The 17817-nt window shown below is 29.6% G+C and overlaps 1 protein-coding gene across 1 annotated transcript in view; it reads left to right on the forward strand.

Annotated features, from left to right (window-relative positions):
* LOC117181076 (fibrillin-1-like) overlaps nt 1–17817 on the forward strand; it is a 189299-nt gene that overhangs the window by 127455 nt on the left and 44027 nt on the right. Inside the window, exons 14-16 of the mRNA XM_033373644.1 lie at nt 2812–6357; nt 12053–12158; nt 15812–16001. Coding sequence (XP_033229535.1) covers nt 2812–6357; nt 12053–12158; nt 15812–16001 — 3842 coding nt within the window. The remainder of the gene's footprint in view (nt 1–2811; nt 6358–12052; nt 12159–15811; nt 16002–17817) is intronic.

Here is a 17817-nt window from a genome sequence, read left to right on the forward strand (position 1 = left end):
AGTAGCTGGACCCTACTTTTTTATTGCAAATTCGGATTCAGCGTCGAAAAATATATAAGAATATACAGGTCTGGTCAATTGCACAGACACTTTTGTTTTTTTGTGGGCCTGTGTAATTCCTCAATTTGATTAAACATTCGTCCTTTTTGGTAGTAAATTAATTTGTTTAAAAATTCGTTTTGTTTAGTTTAAACGTCAACTTCGCTTTTAGGTTAAGAACTCTTGAATTCGTTAAAAATTCCTATTTTCTGCTAGTAAATTAATTTTTTGATTAAAAGTTCTTTTTTATTTGAAAATTCAACTTTTTGATTCAGAATTCTTGAATTTTGTTAAAAATTCGTAATTTTTTGTAGTAAATTATTCTTTTTGTTTAAAAATGTATCCTTTTTGGTCGTACATTCAACTTTTTCGTTGCGTATTCATAAATTTTTTTAATTCGTCTTCTTGGTAGTAAATTAAACTTTCTGTTAAAAAATTTATGTTTTCAGTTGAAAATTCAACTTTTTGGTTGAGTATTCTTAAATTTTATTAAAAATTCGTCTTTCTTGGTAATAAAAAAATCTTTTTGTTTAAAAATTAGTTTTGTTTAGTTGAAGCGTCAACTTTGCTTTTTGGTTAAGAACTCTTGAATTTCGTTAAAAATTTGTCTTTTTTGGTAGTAAAAATAATCTTTCTATTCAAAAATTTATTTCTTCAGTTAAAACTTCAACTTTTTGGTTGAGAACTCTTGAATTTTATCAAAAATTCGTCTTTTTGATAGAAAATCAATCTTTTTGTTTAAAAGTTTATCATTTTTAGTTTGAAAATTCAACTTTTTCGTTGAGTATTCTTAAATTTTATTAAAAATTCGTCTTTCTTAGTAATAAATTAATATTTTTCTTTAAAAATTCTTCTATTTTAATTGAAAAGTCAGCTTTCTGGTTCAGAATTATTGAATTTTGTTTAAACTGGACTTTTTTGTGATCAATTAATCTTTCTGTTTAGAAATTCATTTCTTTAGTTAAAAATTCAACTTTTTGGTTGAGAATACTTGAATTTTATTAAAAATCCGTATTTTTTGGTGATTTAATTTTTTAGTTTTAAGAAATTTATGTTTTCAGTTGAAAGTTCAACTTTTTAGTTGAGTATTCATAAATTTTATTGAGAATTCGTCTTTCTTGCTTATAAATTAATCGTTTCGTTAAAAAATTCATTTTGTTTAGTTGAAACGTCAACTTTGCTTTTTGGTTATGAACTGTGGAATTTTATTCAAAATTCGTCTTTTTTTGTAATAAATTAATCTTTCTGTTAAAAAATGTATATTTTCTAGTTTGAAAATTTAACTTTTTCGTTGAGAATTCCTCAATTTTAATAAAAATTCGTCTTTTATGGTAGTAATTAATCTTTTTGCTTAAAAATTTATAATTTTCAGTTTGAAAATTTAATTTTTGGTTGAGAATTCTTGAATTTTATTAAATATTCGTCTTTTTTGGTAAGTTATAATCTTTCAATTTAAAATTTATGTTTTTAGTAGAAAATTAAACTTTTTGGTTGAGTATTCTTAAATTTATTAAAAATTCGTCTTTCTTGATAATAAAATATTCTTTTTCTTTAAAAATTAATTTTGTTTAGTTGAAACGTCAAATTTGCTTTTTGGTTAAGAACTCTTGAATTTCGTGAAAAATTTGTCTTTTTTGGTAGTGAAAGTAATCTTTCTGTCTAAAAATTTATTTCTTTAGTTAAAACTTCAACTTTTTGGTTGATTATTCTTAAATGTCATTAAAAATTCGTTTTTCTTAGTAATAAATTAATATTTTTGTTTAAAAATTCTTCTATTTTAATTGAAAAGTCAGCTTTCTGGTTCAGAATGATTGAATTTTGTTAAAACTGGACTTTTTTTTGATCAATTAATCTTTCTGTTTAGAAATTCATTTTTTTAGTTAAAAATTCAACTTTTTGGTTGAGAATTTATGAATTTTGTTGAAAATTCGTCTTGTCTGGTAGTAAATTAATCTTTTTGATTAAAAGTTCTTTTTTAGTTGAAAATTCAACTTTTTGGTTCAGAATTCTTGAATTTTGTTGAAATGTCGTCTTTTTTCGTAGGAAATTAATATTTTTGATTAAAAGTTCTTTTTTAGATCAAAATTTGAAAAAAATTTAAAAGGATTCAAATCACTATAAGAGATATTCAGAAGTTCTGAAAAAAATGAAAAAATAATTGAAAATTTAAATAAATATAAAACAACATGTAGATGTTTCAAGATTTTTATATAAATGTTGAAGATTTCTAAGAGTTTTTAAACAATTTAAAATGAAAATAATCTAAATTTTAATTTAGGAAGTGTTCAGTTCATAACCAAAATTTAATCGTACATTTTTCAATATTTCAAGCTTAAAATTGCTTAAAATGATTTACAGCTCAGTTTTTATTACTTAAAATACAAAATAATTTAGTTTTATAGTTCGAATTTGTTTATTTTATTAAAAACGTTTAAACTTCAATTAAAAAAATTGTTAATTCAAGACTTCCACTTTGAATGGTTTAATTTCTTGTATATCTTGTATTACTTCAAATGGAAGATTTTTTAGATTTAAGTTCTTTTTTTTTAATTTTATCGACCGGGAAAATGTTTTCTAACCGGGAATTTTTTCTTGGATTAAAACGGTCACCCTGAATTTGGTTTTTTAAAAGTATATGGTTTAAAAAACGTACCTTCTAATATTAACCAGAGAAATTAAGCCACAGACCCTTTGTCGTTCTCTGGCCTTCGATACTTTCACCGATCTTAAAATTTCGATTCCTGGTCAACCAAAGCCAAATTTACCTTTCAGACATTGACGAATGCGTCGAAGGCGACGAAGGAGAACCACACGGTTGTGAGCACACCTGTGTGAACGAACTAGGTGGCTACTACTGTACCTGTAATGACGGATACGACATCCAAGATGATGGAGTCTCCTGTCAAGACATAAACGAATGTCTCAAAAATCCCTCAATCTGCTCCCACTCTTGCCACAACACTGACGGATCATATATCTGCACATGTCCGAGCGGTTTTTCCCTAGAAAATAAAACAACCTGCCTTGAATCCGTTTCCCCAAAATCGTGCGCCTCTCTAGTTCCTAAATGTTCCTATGAATGCGCGGAAGGATCTGAAGGGCCACATTGTGTCTGTCCTTTAGGATACGAATTAGACACCAATGGTGTCGTTTGCCTTGATATAAACGAATGCGAAGAAGGTCGTTGTTCCCATTCCTGTATTAATTTAGAAGGAAGCTTCATCTGCTCTTGTCCTGATGGTTTAGAATTAGGAGAAGATAAATTCAATTGTACCGATGTTGACGAATGTTTGCAGAAACACGGTTGTGAGTACGAATGTGTTAATCTGCACGGATCCTATAAATGTAGTTGTCCTCCAGGCTTGTCCTTGAATGAGGATGAGAAGAACTGCAAGGACATAAACGAGTGTGCAACAGGTCAGCATAACTGTTCTCATCAGTGCTGGAATGAAATAGGCAGTTACAGATGCATCTGTCCCATAGGATTTGAACTTCTCGATGATTTGAGAACTTGCCAGGACATAGACGAGTGTCTAATCAACATCCACGGATGCTCCCATGATTGTCTCAATTCTCACGGCACTTATCAGTGCACTTGTCCTTCCGGTTGGAGCCTTGATGCCTCAGGCAGAATCTGTGAAGAAGATTCTGGCTGTGGAAATATGAACTGTACCCAAAATTGCTTAAAGGAGGAAGACACTTATAGATGTACTTGTCATAAAGGTTTTATATTAGAGTCTGATGGAGAGACTTGTCAAGATTTGGACGAGTGCCAAGAAGACGAGCACGATTGCTCCCATGATTGTATAAATACTCCAGGAAGTTACGAGTGCATCTGTCCGCAAGGGTTAAAGCTTCTGAGTGATGGACTCACATGTGGTGATCCCTTTTGCGCGGAAGGTTTCAGAAAATCTGGTTCTGGTTGTGAAGATGTGGACGAGTGCTTTGAAGAAGACTACGACTGTTCCCACACTTGTGTCAATCTCTATGGATCATACAAGTGCACATGTCCTTCTGGATTTTATCTAGAAGCGGACCGCGTAACTTGTTCTGCTTTAGATCACTGTAAAGATGAATCTTGCTCAAAGAAATGTGTCTTCACGAACAATAATACTTGCGAGTGTCCTTCGGGCCATGAATTAGGAGATGATGGTTTGATCTGTAGAGAAATCTGCTCTCCAGGATACAAACTCAAGTCTGATAATCTCACCTGCGAAGATATTGATGAGTGTTCTCTGGGCCTAGAGAATTGTAATCAATGCGTTAATATTCCTGGGAGTTATAGTTGTATTGATGATCATCTTTGCTCAGATCATGGATGTTCCCATACTTGTGAGAGAGACGAAGATCAGATAAGATGTGGCTGTCCGGAGGGATTCGAACTTGATGAGGATGAAAAAACTTGTAAAGATGTTGACGAATGTGAAGAAGGATCCCATGTCTGTTCTCAGAAATGTCTGAACATAGATGGTTCTTATTACTGCGAGTGTTTGGAAGGATTTGAATTAGCAGAGGATAAAAAGACATGTTTTAATGAACCAGATCCATGCGATGATTTCGGTTGTTCTCACGAATGTATTCGCATCAAAGATAGTGAATCGATATTGAAAGTAGAATGCAGATGTCCCTCAGGATTTGGATTACATGACAACAAAACTTGCAAGGATATTAATGAATGCATCGAAGGAAACGAAGTTAACATTTGTTCCTACGGTTGTGTCAATACCGAAGGAAGTTACTACTGCCAGTGTCCCCAGGGTTACAAAATTGCTCCAGATACCAAAAGCTGTGAAGATATAAATGAATGCAGTCATGAAAACGCAGGATGTTCCCATTTCTGTAATAATATCGATGGTGGTGTCGAGTGCTCTTGTCCTGAAAACTACAGACTCGGAGATGATGAAAAAACATGCCAGGAATTCGATGAATGTCGACTCAACAATGGCGGATGCTCCCACTTCTGCAACAACGAAAATGGAAACATATTTTGCTCCTGTCCTTCAGGAATGATCCTAACTGATGATAATTCTGAATGTCGATGCAAGGAAGGCTACACTCTGGCAGAAGATAATTCCACTTGTTTGATATTCGATTCTTGTCAAATTGAAAACGGAAACTGTTCTCATGAATGCAACTTTGACAACCAATCGATTATCTGCTCCTGTCCTCCAGGATACAGATTGAAAGCTGATTTGAAGACCTGCGAGGATATAGACGAGTGCGAGGAATTCGAGAACGATGTGGACACAGGATGCTCTCATAAATGCATCAATCATGAAGGTGGATATCATTGCGAGTGTCCTCCAGGATTCATACTGCAACCGGAGGATAAAAAAACTTGTATCGATTTAGACGAGTGTCTTTCATCGAGCCACAATTGTTCCCACGACTGTTTGAATCTCCTCGGAAGCTACATCTGCACTTGTTATGATGGACACTATCTGCATTCGGACAGATCCACTTGTCTCGATATTGATGAGTGTCTCGAAAGTAATGGCGGATGTTCCCAGATCTGTAACAACACGATTGGCGGATACCTCTGTGGCTGTACGAAAGGATACGAATTATCTATTGATGAAAGAACATGCATAGACGTTGATGAGTGCAAAAATGGACTAGATGATTGCTCTCACGAGTGCCTGAATATCCTCGGATCATGGAAATGTGTCTGTCCGGTTGGTTTTTATCTCGATACTGATCGAAAATCTTGCCGGGATATTGACGAGTGTTTAGTTGATCACGGGAACTGTTCTGATTTTTGTCTAAATTTAGAGGGTTCTTTCAAGTGCGGATGTCCAGAAGGTTACAGTCTTCTTTCGGATTTAAAAACTTGTGAGGATATTAACGAGTGTTTGGAAAATAATGGAGGATGTTCAGATATATGTCTGAATATTAATGGGACTAATTCTTGTGAGTGTGGGAAAGGATTTCGATTATCGGAAGATGAGAAAAAGTGTTTGGATTTTGATGAATGCGAAGTGAATAATGGTGGTTGTTCGCATCTCTGCGTGAATGAGGTTGGGTCATTTTATTGTGATTGTCCATCTGGTTATGGGAAGATCAACTCGACTTGTTATGAACTGAATCCTTGTCTTGAGGATAATGGAGGATGCGAGCAAGATTGCAGAAATGAGAATGGTGTGGCGCTTTGTTCATGTAGGGAAGGGTTTAAAAAAATGGAAGAAGATGCTTCGAGATGTCTGGATATTGACGAATGTTTGGGATCACACGGATGTCAGCATTTTTGTGTTAATACGAAGGGATCATTCAACTGTAGCTGCAGAGAGGGATATGAAGCGAGGAACTCTTCTTGTGTGGGTAAGATCATTTTGTTCAACTTTTTCTATCATAGAGACAACTTGCCACTGTTTTTTATTTGCTATAATTAACCCTTAAAGTGCATGGTGGGTGTATGATACCCCAAGAAATTTTCAAACTCTTATAAACCATACGCATGTTGCAATATTTTTTTTATGAAAGTACATTATTTCAAAAGTATAGTCATAAATTTTCAGGTTAAAATAATTAAAATTATGTGAGTTATGCATTTTAAAGTAAAAAGTTCATTTTTTACTTTTTTTCAATAATTTTGTTTACAAACTTCAAATAAATAAATGGCTATGAAATCAACGCTACCTTATAAAAGATACCTTGAACTATATCGGATAATTTTATTGTGACAAAATATTCAATATGGGTTAAACAATATATGATTAAAAACGCTGGGGTATGTAACACCCACGATGTACTTTGCCGTGAGATTGACCATTTATGCACTTTGAGGGTTAAACCGGCCACAGCAGTGATGAAGCGCGCCCGATTTTAAAACCAAATTGTTCAATTTTACAATTTTGAAGAATAAAATAAGGAAGGTAATATGAAATAGAAACATATAAAAACTGTATGAAATATATAAAAGTAGAAATATTGAAAAAAAACTATTCCATTTTTTGTTTGAAAGTTACTTTTTTTACTGAAAATTCAGATATTTTTATGAAAATTCAATTAGTTGGTTAAAAATGCGGTTTTTTGTTGTTAAAAATTAATGGTTCTAATTAAAAATTTAACTGTTCTATTTTTAGTTGAAAATTGATCTTTTTTAGTTGAACATTCAAGTGTTTTGTTAAAATTAGTATTTTTTGGTTGAAAAATTATCTTCTTGGTTACAATATTTGGTTGAAAACTCGTTTTTTGTTTTATTGGAAATTAATTTTTTAAATGTAAATTTAATTAGTCGACATTTGGTTGAAAAGCGAAATTTTTTGGTTAAAATTTAACTATTTGGTTAAAATAGACGTTCAAGCGAAATTTTACAATTTTACAATTTTAAAGAATAAAATGAGGAAGAAGATGACATGAAATAGAAGCATATAAAAAATGTATGAAATATATGAAAATATAAATATTAAAAAAAAACTGTTCCAATTTTTGTTTGAAAGTTACTTTTTTAAACTGAAATTTCACATGTTTTGATGGAAGTACGTCTTTTTCAGGATTGAAAATTCATCCTTTTGGTATATAATTCATTTCTTTGATGAAAATTCACCTTTTAAATAAAAATTTTATTTGCTAAAAACGAAACTTTAAAATATTAAAAATTTAACATATTAAATCTTTGGTTGGAAATTGATCATTTTTAGTTACAAATAATATTATTTTGTTGAAAATGCATGTATTTTGTAAAAAATGTATGTTCGTGGTTAAAAAATAATGTTTTCGGTTGAAAGATTCATAATTTTTGTTCAAATGTATTTCTTTGGTTGAAAATTATTGATTTATTTGGTTGAAAGTTTACCTTTCTGGTATATAATTCACTTCTTTGATTGAACATTCAACTATTTTGTTGAAAATTTATATATTAAGTTAAAAATGCGTCTTTTTTGTGAAACATTAATATTCTTGATTAAAAATGAATTTCTTTGGTTAAAAATTCAACTATTTCGTGTAAAATTCACCTTTTGAATGAAAATTTTGTTTATTAAAAACTAAACTTTAAAATATTAGAAATTTAACCTATTAAATCTTTGGTTGAAAATTAATCTTTTTAGGTAAAAATTATATTATTTGGTTGAAAATGCATGTATTTTGTAAAAAATTAATGTTCATAGTTGAAAAATAATAGTTTTGGTTTGAAGATTGATCATTTTTGTCAAAATGTATTTCTTTGGTTAAAAATTCATCTATTTCGTGAAAAATTTATTTTTTGGATGAATTTATTTTTTTAACTGAAATATATTTTATTGAATATTTTTCGTTTGTTTGTTAAAAATAATTTCCATGAACAACTATTAACATATTAAATTATTAGTTGAAAATTAGGCTTTTTTTGTTCAAAATTGTGTAAAAATCTTTTTTGGGTTAAAAATTAATTTTTAAATTGTAAATTTAACTGTTCTATTTTTATTTTAAAACATATTTTTTTAGCTGAAGATACATATATTTTGTTAAAATTAATGTTTTTCAGTAAAAAATTAATCCTTTTGGTTACAATATTTGGTTGAAAACTCGTTTCTTGTTTGATTGAAAATAATTCCTTTTTTTTAATGTAAATTTAATTATTCGACATTTGTTTGAAAAGTGAGCTTTTATTGTGAAAAATTGAACTATTTGGTAAAAAATTGGTGTATTTTGCCAAAAGTTAATTTTTTTGGTAGAACATTAATCTTTGTGTTAGAAAATTCCTTTTTTGGATTAAATTTTATTTTTTGTTAAAAAACTGAACTATTTTATTAAATATTTTTCGTCTATTTCTGTGGTGAAATTTTTACTATTTTGTTGAAATTTCGTTTGTTTTCGTTGAAAATTATTTTATTTTTAATCAACTGAAAATTCAACTATTCAATTTTTTTAAAATTATCTTTTTTAGTTGTATTTATGTATTTAATCTCTCCCTTTTACCGGTTTGAGGGCTTCCACTCTCCATGTACATAGTTTTACAATTCCATCCTTAGTCTAACTTAACTACTACTTATATTCTACTCTTTCGCATTACGTAGGATAAACAATAGTAACAGTAAAGAGATTAATTTTTAAAATGAGCGAGCTTCCAGGGCTTCCGTTTCCTCTTACCATAAAAAAATGCTTTTTCCACGATATTGAAAACAATTTTCGCTTTCTACTGTCCCTTTCCAGGATCATACGTTTGGCTCTGCCCTACTCCCTTGCTTTCGCTTACTTCTTCCAATTTCTTCATCCACATCACTCCCTGTCCACTACCATCCAAGATCCATCTAACACACTCATCCAAACTCAACTCTCCCTCTTCCTCTCCTGTACATCTCTCTAATACATGTGCCCATGACTCCATTTCGTATTCACATACTCTCCATGAATTCTCCTCTTTATCCATCCAATATCTGCATGCTCTCACTCCTTCCCTCATTCTGAACCGTACAACCACTCCATTTTTCTTCCTTTTTTATTTTCTGCAGATATTTTGGTACCGTAAACCCTTTGACCATCATATAATGTCTATTGTACCTCGAATCTATAATCTTTGTCCATCTCTCTTCTCCTTGTTTAACTAATAGCTCTAACTCTATGTCCTGCCACCCCATAACCCCTTCTCGAATACTACACACCCTTCTCATTTTTCTCTTTTTTTCTCCCATTTTGAATTTCCCGCTTTACTGTTCGCTTCATTGTTCCGAATTTCGCCGAAAAATGCTTGTGCAATTCTACTTCCCTCTCCCCTTTTTAGCTTCTGTTTAAAATTCAAGGCTCTCTTAATTTGTCTAGTAACCATATTTTCTCTTTTTAACTCTTCTTTTAATATATATCCTGGGCAACTTCAGCTGACCCCCATTATCCACCTCAGAAATCGCTTATGCATGCTGTCTACAACATCAGACAACCAGACCCTCATTCTCCAATCGTTCTTGAAGCTTCTCTTAGCTATACTCCATACTTGGCCCATTACTTTACTCGCACATTCAATTCTTGTCCTCGCCTGCAGCTTGTTTCCCTCTTCTGCCTCAAACCATAAACCTAGGTAACAGAACACCTCCACAATTTCCACTTTTTGTCCGTTCATCTTCCAAACGTAATTTATTTTGGTCTTTCTATTTCTGAAGCACATCACCTTTGTCTTATCTACATTCACCGTCAGCTCTTTTGTTCCCACATACTCTTCGAAGATTCTCATCATTAGATTTATTCCCTTCTCATCATCCTATTATACTCCTGCTTCTATATTTCCCCTTTTCTCCATTTGCTCACACACTCTTTTATTCTGTCTTTACTCTCCCAGAACTCCTCGTCCCACCAGCCTCTCTTTCCTCCTACTCTTTATTCATTAGTACCCAGCTCATCCTTTACCTTTTCAATGGACCCCTTCAACTTTTTAATTAACGAGTCTATTCCCTCCTCTTTTTCATACCTAACCTTCTCCTTTTCCATCTTTTGTTCAAACTCTTTTAATTTATCTACCCCCCAGACTCCCATTTTCGTGTTTCTTTCGCACCCTTTTTCCTTTCTCCCTCTGTCGCGCTTACTGACGTCCCTTTTTAGTGTAGCTATGACCGGGAAATGCTCGGACCCTATCTCATTCCCTACCTTCATACTCCCTATCATATGCCTCATTCTTTCTTCAGCTAAGATGTAGTCTATTACTGTTGCTCCCTTTCCTATGAATGTGATCTCCCCTTCCTCATCTTCTTTCATATAGCCATTGTGTATAGACCATCCTGTTTCTCCTATCATGTCTAGTAACTTCTTCCCCTCCTTGCCCAACTCTCCATGTTTGGAGTTCCTTATATATGCCTCCTTTTCTTTATCCCATAACCCTCCCCCTTGTTCGGCAGTCCATGCATTTAAGTCCCCTCCTATTAAAACCAATTCTTCCTTCTTTTCCTCCATCTACCTCCTTATTACTCTCCAGCCTTCCTCTTTCCCTCTTCTTCAGTATACACAGACCACCGCTATTTCTACTTTCCCAATTATAATCTTTCTTATCATTGTTCCATCCTTTTCCTCCATGTCACCATCTTTTCTCCCTTTTACTGCTAATTCTTTTTTCATCCCTGACACCATGCCACCCATCCCTCTCCCTTTAACGTGTTCTTTTCTTGCTTCTTGCATTGTCCACAAATAACCTTTCGGTAATAGCTTTTTTATTCCCTTCCAGTCCTTCTCATCTGCCCAAGTATCATTCACCATAATCACATCCCACTTTTCTAACTCCTCCCAAAATCTTTTATTCTTGTTCTTCAAACCTGACACATTCCAGAAAGCTATTTTCACGTTTCTCTCTTCCCTTCCCTCTTCTTTCCTCTTCACTTTGTTTCCCTTTTGCTGTTTGGAAACCCCTCTGATTTATTTCTAGACTCTTTTTCGTCTCTTTTTCCCCTACCTTTGTCAAGACTTTTTCCTTTTTTCTTTAATTCTTTTAATTCTTCATCCCAGCACCATTCCTCTAAGTTTATCCATAACCTGTCTCTCCCTATCCACACCATATGGCCCTTCTTCCTCTCTACCCAAGCCCGCTGCTCTATTCGCCATCATTGAATTATTTAGAAAATTAATCTTTTTGGTTCAAGATTAATCATTTTAGTAGAAAATTAATTTTCTTAAATGCAAATTTAACTATTTTCTTTTTTGGTTGAAAATTGATCTTTTTTAGTTAAAAATGCATGTGTTTTGTTGAAAAATAATCTTTTTGTTTAAAAAAATCTCTTTATTGAAAACTGACCTATTTGGTGGAAAGTAATTTTTTTTTATTAAAGATTCATCATTTTCATTGAAAGTTCAGTTTTTTTATGGAAAATCTATCTAATTTGTTCAAAAAAATGTCGGTTTAAAATATTAATTCTTGTAACTGAATATTTAAAAAATTATTTGTAATTTACGAAATATAAAGAAATTTATTTTAAATTAAAAAAATAAAATAAAACTTTTTAAATCCTCAAAAAAATTATTTAAATCCGCGCAATTAAATTTCAATGAAACTTTCTGCAGATATCGACGAGTGCGAAAAAAACGGTGCTTGAAAAAAATCATATTTTTCAATTTGTAGATATCAATGAATGTGAGAGGAATAATGCTGGATGTCCTCAGGACTGTGTCAATACGATCGGGTCTTATATCTGCAGTTGCAAACCCGGTTATACCCTGAATCCGAGGTAATTTTTTTTTTAAAGTAATTTGTATTCCAGGCCTCACAGACCGGCCCCTATTTTTCCTATCGTACCCTATATTGAGATAATGTCCTTATAGCACTATTAATCTCTTTTTCAAGTGAAAATATCATATTAGCCTCTTTTTATTAAATTAATTAATTCGTGGGTTAATCACTATTAGTTTCAGGTCTTTCGCTTATGTTTGAATTGTGTTTAACTCTTTGAAATATTTTAGGGTATTTATAAAGATCCCGAGAAATTTTTAAAACATTTCAATAATTTGAAGAAATTTTTAATATTTTAAGATATTTTTAAAAATTCTAAGGCATTTTCAGGAGCTTTTAATTTAGAGTATTTTAGGGAATTTTAAAAGATTCCAAGGTATTTTTCTACTGATTTCATCAATTTGAAGTGATTTTAAAGCTTCTGAAATATTTTAGGATCGATAATTTTATAAGATTTCCTTAGATTTCAATGATTTTAAGGAATTTTAAAACTCCCAATGTATTTTTACATTGAAAATTTGTATTTTTTGGTAGAAAATTTATCTTTCTAGTTGAAAATTCATACAATTTGTTAAAGATTCATGCTTTTTGGTAAGAAATTTATTAGTTTTTTTTTTGTTAGAAGTTCAACGATTTTGTTAAAAAAATTTTTTTTGTGTAGAAAAAATTTATAATTTTCGTTCAACTTGATCTTTTTGGTCGAAAATTGATCTTTTTAGTTGATAAATCATCTATTGGTTTTAAAATTCATCTTTTTGGTTGAAAATTTAACGTTTTATTCACCTTTTTTTAATTAATATTTTTCAGTTTAAAATTGAACTGTTTAGAAAATTAATCTTTTTGGTTAAAGATTCATCATTTTAGTAGGGAATTAATTTTCTTAACTGAATTTTTTTTTTTTAATTTAATTTAATCACTATTAGTTTCAGGGTTTTGGCCTATTTTTGACTTATCTCGAATTCTTTGAAAAATGTCGGGGTATTTATAAAGATTCCGAGAAATTAAAAAAAAATTTAGAGAATTTTTAAAACTTCTCAGGCATTTTGAGGAGCTTTTAATTTTAAGTATTTTAGCGAATTTTAAAAGATTCTAACGCATTTTTTTACTTATTTTATAATTTTGAAGTAATTTTGAAGCTTCTGAAATATTTTAGGATAAATAATTTTATAAGATTTCCTTGGATGTCAATGATTTTAAGGGATTTAAAAACTGTTAATGTAATGCATTAATACATTGACCATTTTTACATTGAAAATTTGCCTTTTCGGGTAGAAAATTTATCATTCTAGTTGAAAATTCATACAATTTGTTGAAAATTCCTTTTTTTCGTAGAAATTTTTTTTTATTAGAAGTTCAACAATTTTGTTAAAAGTTAATTCTTTTGTAGAAAAAATGCCTAATTTTCGTTCAAATTGATTTTTTTTGGTCGAAAATTGATCTTTTTAGTTGATAAATCATCTTTTGGTTTAAAAATTCATCTTTTTGCTTAAAGATTCAGCATTTTAGTAGCATTTTTTTTAATTTATATTTTTTAGTTCAAAATTGAACTGTTTAGAAAATTAATATTTTTGGTCGAAGATTCATCATTTTACTAGAATCTTAATTTTCTTAACTGAAATTCTTTAAAAAAACTTTAATTTAATCACTATTCATTTCAGTTCTATACCTATTTTTGAATTATCTCGAATTCTTTGATAGATTCAAAGGTATTTATAAAGATTCAGAGAAATTTTTAAACCATATCAATCATTTGAAGGAATTTGTTAGATTTCAGGGTATTTTTAAAATATCTAAGACATTTTCAGGGGCTTTTAATTTAAAGTACTTTAGGGAGTTTTAAAAGATTCTAAACCATTTTTTGTAGACAATTTTTATAAACTTGAAGTGATTTTAAAGATTTTGAAATATTTAAAGGGAAATAATTTTCTAGAATTTCTGAAGATACGGAACGATTTTATAGGACGTATGAGGTTTCCAAATACTAAAAAATATTTTGTGTTATTTTATAAGATTTCCTTGGATTTCAATGATTTTAATGATTTTAATATTCTTAATGTATTTTAATAATACTTTAGTGTATTTTAAAGAATTTATTCAGGAGTTAAGGATTTCAATGATTTCACAAAGATTTCACAATGACTTCAAATAGTTTGCAAAAATTTTCAGATAATTAAAAAAAAATTTATTCATTAGAAGTAAGGTACTTTGTAAGGGTTTAAAGATTTGGAATTTAGCCTGAATTCTTATTAATTTATCCTAGATTCTGTGAAATTATCTTGCATTTTTTTTATTCACTTGAATTTCTCTAAATTTAATCTACTGTAGATAATTTAATTAATTCTTTTTTTATTTTTTTTTTAAGTTTTAATTTAATTGATCCTTTGCTATTTTTTAAAAATTTCAAAGGATTTTACAAAATTTTAAATACTTTAGTTTATTTTAAAAGACGACAAAGTAATTTTTTTATTTTAGTAATTTAATGGGATTTAAATGGATTCGAAATATTTTCGGAAATTTTAAAAGATTCCCAGAATTTTTTTATTGATTTCATCAGTTTAAAGATTTTCAAAGACTAAAATATTTTATGGTATTCAAAAAGATTCCAAGACATTTGAAAGAGATTCAAACGATTTCAAGAGATTTCCAAGGGTTTTAATAATTTTAAGGGTATTTAATATAAAAATAGATTTCATAGAATTTTTCGCAAAACAATGAGGGATTTCGTAGGATTTAGAAGATTTGAAGAGATTTTCAAAAAAATTATGCAATTCACCTGGAATTCGCTCGGAAATCTGATTAATTTATTCTAAATCCTTTTAAATCCTTTTGAATTCCTATAAATTCTTTCAATTCTAAACAATTCATCTAATTTTTCTATATTTTTAAATTGTTTTCAAGTGAATTGATTTCTTTTTAAATTCAGCTGGTCTTTTTTTATGAATTTCATCTTATTCTTGTCATTTCTTTATTCAAATTGTTTTGATGTTTATAATTATTCTAATTGATTTGAATTCTTTTGAATTTAACTTGAGTTTTTTGTATTCATTAGTCACTTCTTGTGTTAGAAATTATTAGGGTTTCAAAGATTTAAAATTTTTTGGAAATCATCCTGAATTCTTTTAAATTCTTTTGAAATTATCTTGAATTTTTTAACGTTTATTTGCATCCTTCTAAACTCACTCAATTCTACTGAATTCAGTGATTTTTTTTGAATTTTTAAAAGTTTTTATTTAATTGTTCCTGAACTCTATTAAACTCAACCTATATTCTTAGGCATTTGATCAAATTATTCGAATTCCCTTGCATTTTTCTAAGCTTATTTCAATGTTAGTGAATTCAATAAAGTTTTTTCAAATTGTTTTAAATATTTTTGATTTTTATAAATCTAAATTCATTCCAGTTTTACAGAAATCAATAGATTCTTTTGACTTTTTAAACATTTTTTCCAATTAATTTGAATTCTTTTGAATGTAACTTGAATCGTTCTGAAATTTTCTGAATTTATCACCTTTTGAGCGCGAAAAAGTGCCCTATGAGCGTGACAAAAACTACCCTTTGGTCCTTTTATTTGATCCGATAGGGACTGTGAAGCCTGATATTTTCGAAGCTTTTCAGATTTTTTCTGTGTTTCATTTTATTACTTGGTTTCAGGGATAAAAGTCAATGCGAGGATATAAATGAGTGTGTAAATAAAAATGGTGGCTGCACTGGCGATTGTATCAACACTTCAGGAAGTTATTATTGCGTCTGCAGTGATGATGCCGTTTTATCTGCTGATGGAAAGACTTGTGCTTCGAGATTTTCGAGATGTCGGGCAATGGATGCCCCAACATTTGGAGAGGTACTGTTAACATTTTCTTGTCATTTACGTCTGTATTTTTTCGAAAATATGCCTAATTCTTTTTAATTCGTAATATAAAATTAATTAACAGTGTTTCTTCCTTTGTAAAAGTAGCCTTAAATTACTGGATTTAACTATTCTATTTAAAATTGTTCTTTTTGGGTTGGAAATGTAACTATATAAGTAGAAATTCAACTATTTGGTTGAAAATGATCTTTTTTGTTGAAAACTCAAATTTTTTGGTTGAAAATTTATACTTTTTTGTGAAAAATTCGTCTTTTTAGCGTTGAAAATTCAACAATTTTACTTAAATTTTGTTTCTTTGGTAGAAAATCAACTTTTTTGTTTAAAATTCATATTTAATTTGAAAATTCATCTGTTTTAGTAGAAATGTCATCTTTTTTAGTTAAAAACGCAGCGGTTTAGTTAAAAATTAATCTGTTCTGGTTGAGGATTCTACTATTTTTAATATTTCACAAAGACTTCCATTATTTCACAAAGATTTTAAAGATTAAATCAAGAGTTAAATGATTTCCTACTGATTTTAGAAAGATTTCAAATATTTCTAAAACATTTTGAGAAAATTCTCAAAGATTTTACAAAGATTTCACAAAGATTTTAATGGTTTCTCAAAGATTTCGAATATTTTGCAAATATTTCAGAACGATTTTAAAGGTTTCACAGATACCTCTATCATTTCACAAAGATTTCGGATAGATTTCAAAGATTTCATAAAGACTTTACAAGGATTTCAATGATTTCCGAAAAATTTCACAATGAATTCCAATATTTCGCAAGGTTTAATGATTTCACAAAGATTTCAATGATTTTTTATATATTTAAATTACTTGACAAGAACTTAAACCATTTCTCAAATATTTCACAATGCTTTTAATAATGTTACAAATATCACCGTTTGTTTAAAAAATATTTTAAATATTTCGCAAAGATTTTTAAAGAATTCCCAAAGACTATACAAAAATGTATAAGATTTCAATAGGTTCCGAAAGATTTCACAAAGATTTCGCATAGATTTCAACGATTGACTGGAGATTTCAAATCTTTCGCATATTTCGGATAGATTAAAAATATTTCACAAAGGTGTCACATAGATTTCAAAGATTAAATCAAGAGTTCAATGATTTCCTAATGATTTCACAAAGATTTCAAATGTTTTGCAAAGATTTCAGATAGATTTCAATGGTTTCCTGCCGATTTCACAAAGATTTCAAATATTTCGCAAAGATTGTACAAATATTTCACAAATATTTCAATGATTTTCCAAAAATTCTAATGCTTTTAAACACTTAGCAAGGATTTCAGATAGATTACATATATTTCACAAAGACTTATATTATTTCACAAAGATTTCAGATAGATTCAAAAGATTGAACCAAAATGTCGAATATTTTGCAAACTTTTCAAATAAGTTTCAATGATTTCCCAAAGATTTCATTGACTTCACAAATATCACTAAATATTTCCAACATGAACTGAACTGGTTCAAGAAAGACTTCAATTATTTCACAAATATTTTAGATAGATTATAAAAAGATAAATATTTCAATGACTTCCCAAAGATTTTGAAAACGATCTTAATAATTTCACAATGAATTTAAGTATTTTGCAAAGAATTTTCAAAGATTTCACAAATATTTTCATGATTTCCCAAATATTTAAAAGATTTTATAATGATTTCAATGATTTCGCAAAGATTTCACAAAGATTTCAATGGTTTCCTAATGATTTCACGAAAATTCCAGATATTTTGCAAAGATTTTACAGTGATTTCCCAAATATTTAATATATTTTACAA

Source organism: Belonocnema kinseyi, chromosome 10 (genome assembly GCF_010883055.1).
Source record: "Belonocnema kinseyi isolate 2016_QV_RU_SX_M_011 chromosome 10, B_treatae_v1, whole genome shotgun sequence".
NCBI lineage: Eukaryota > Metazoa > Arthropoda > Insecta > Hymenoptera > Cynipidae > Belonocnema > Belonocnema kinseyi.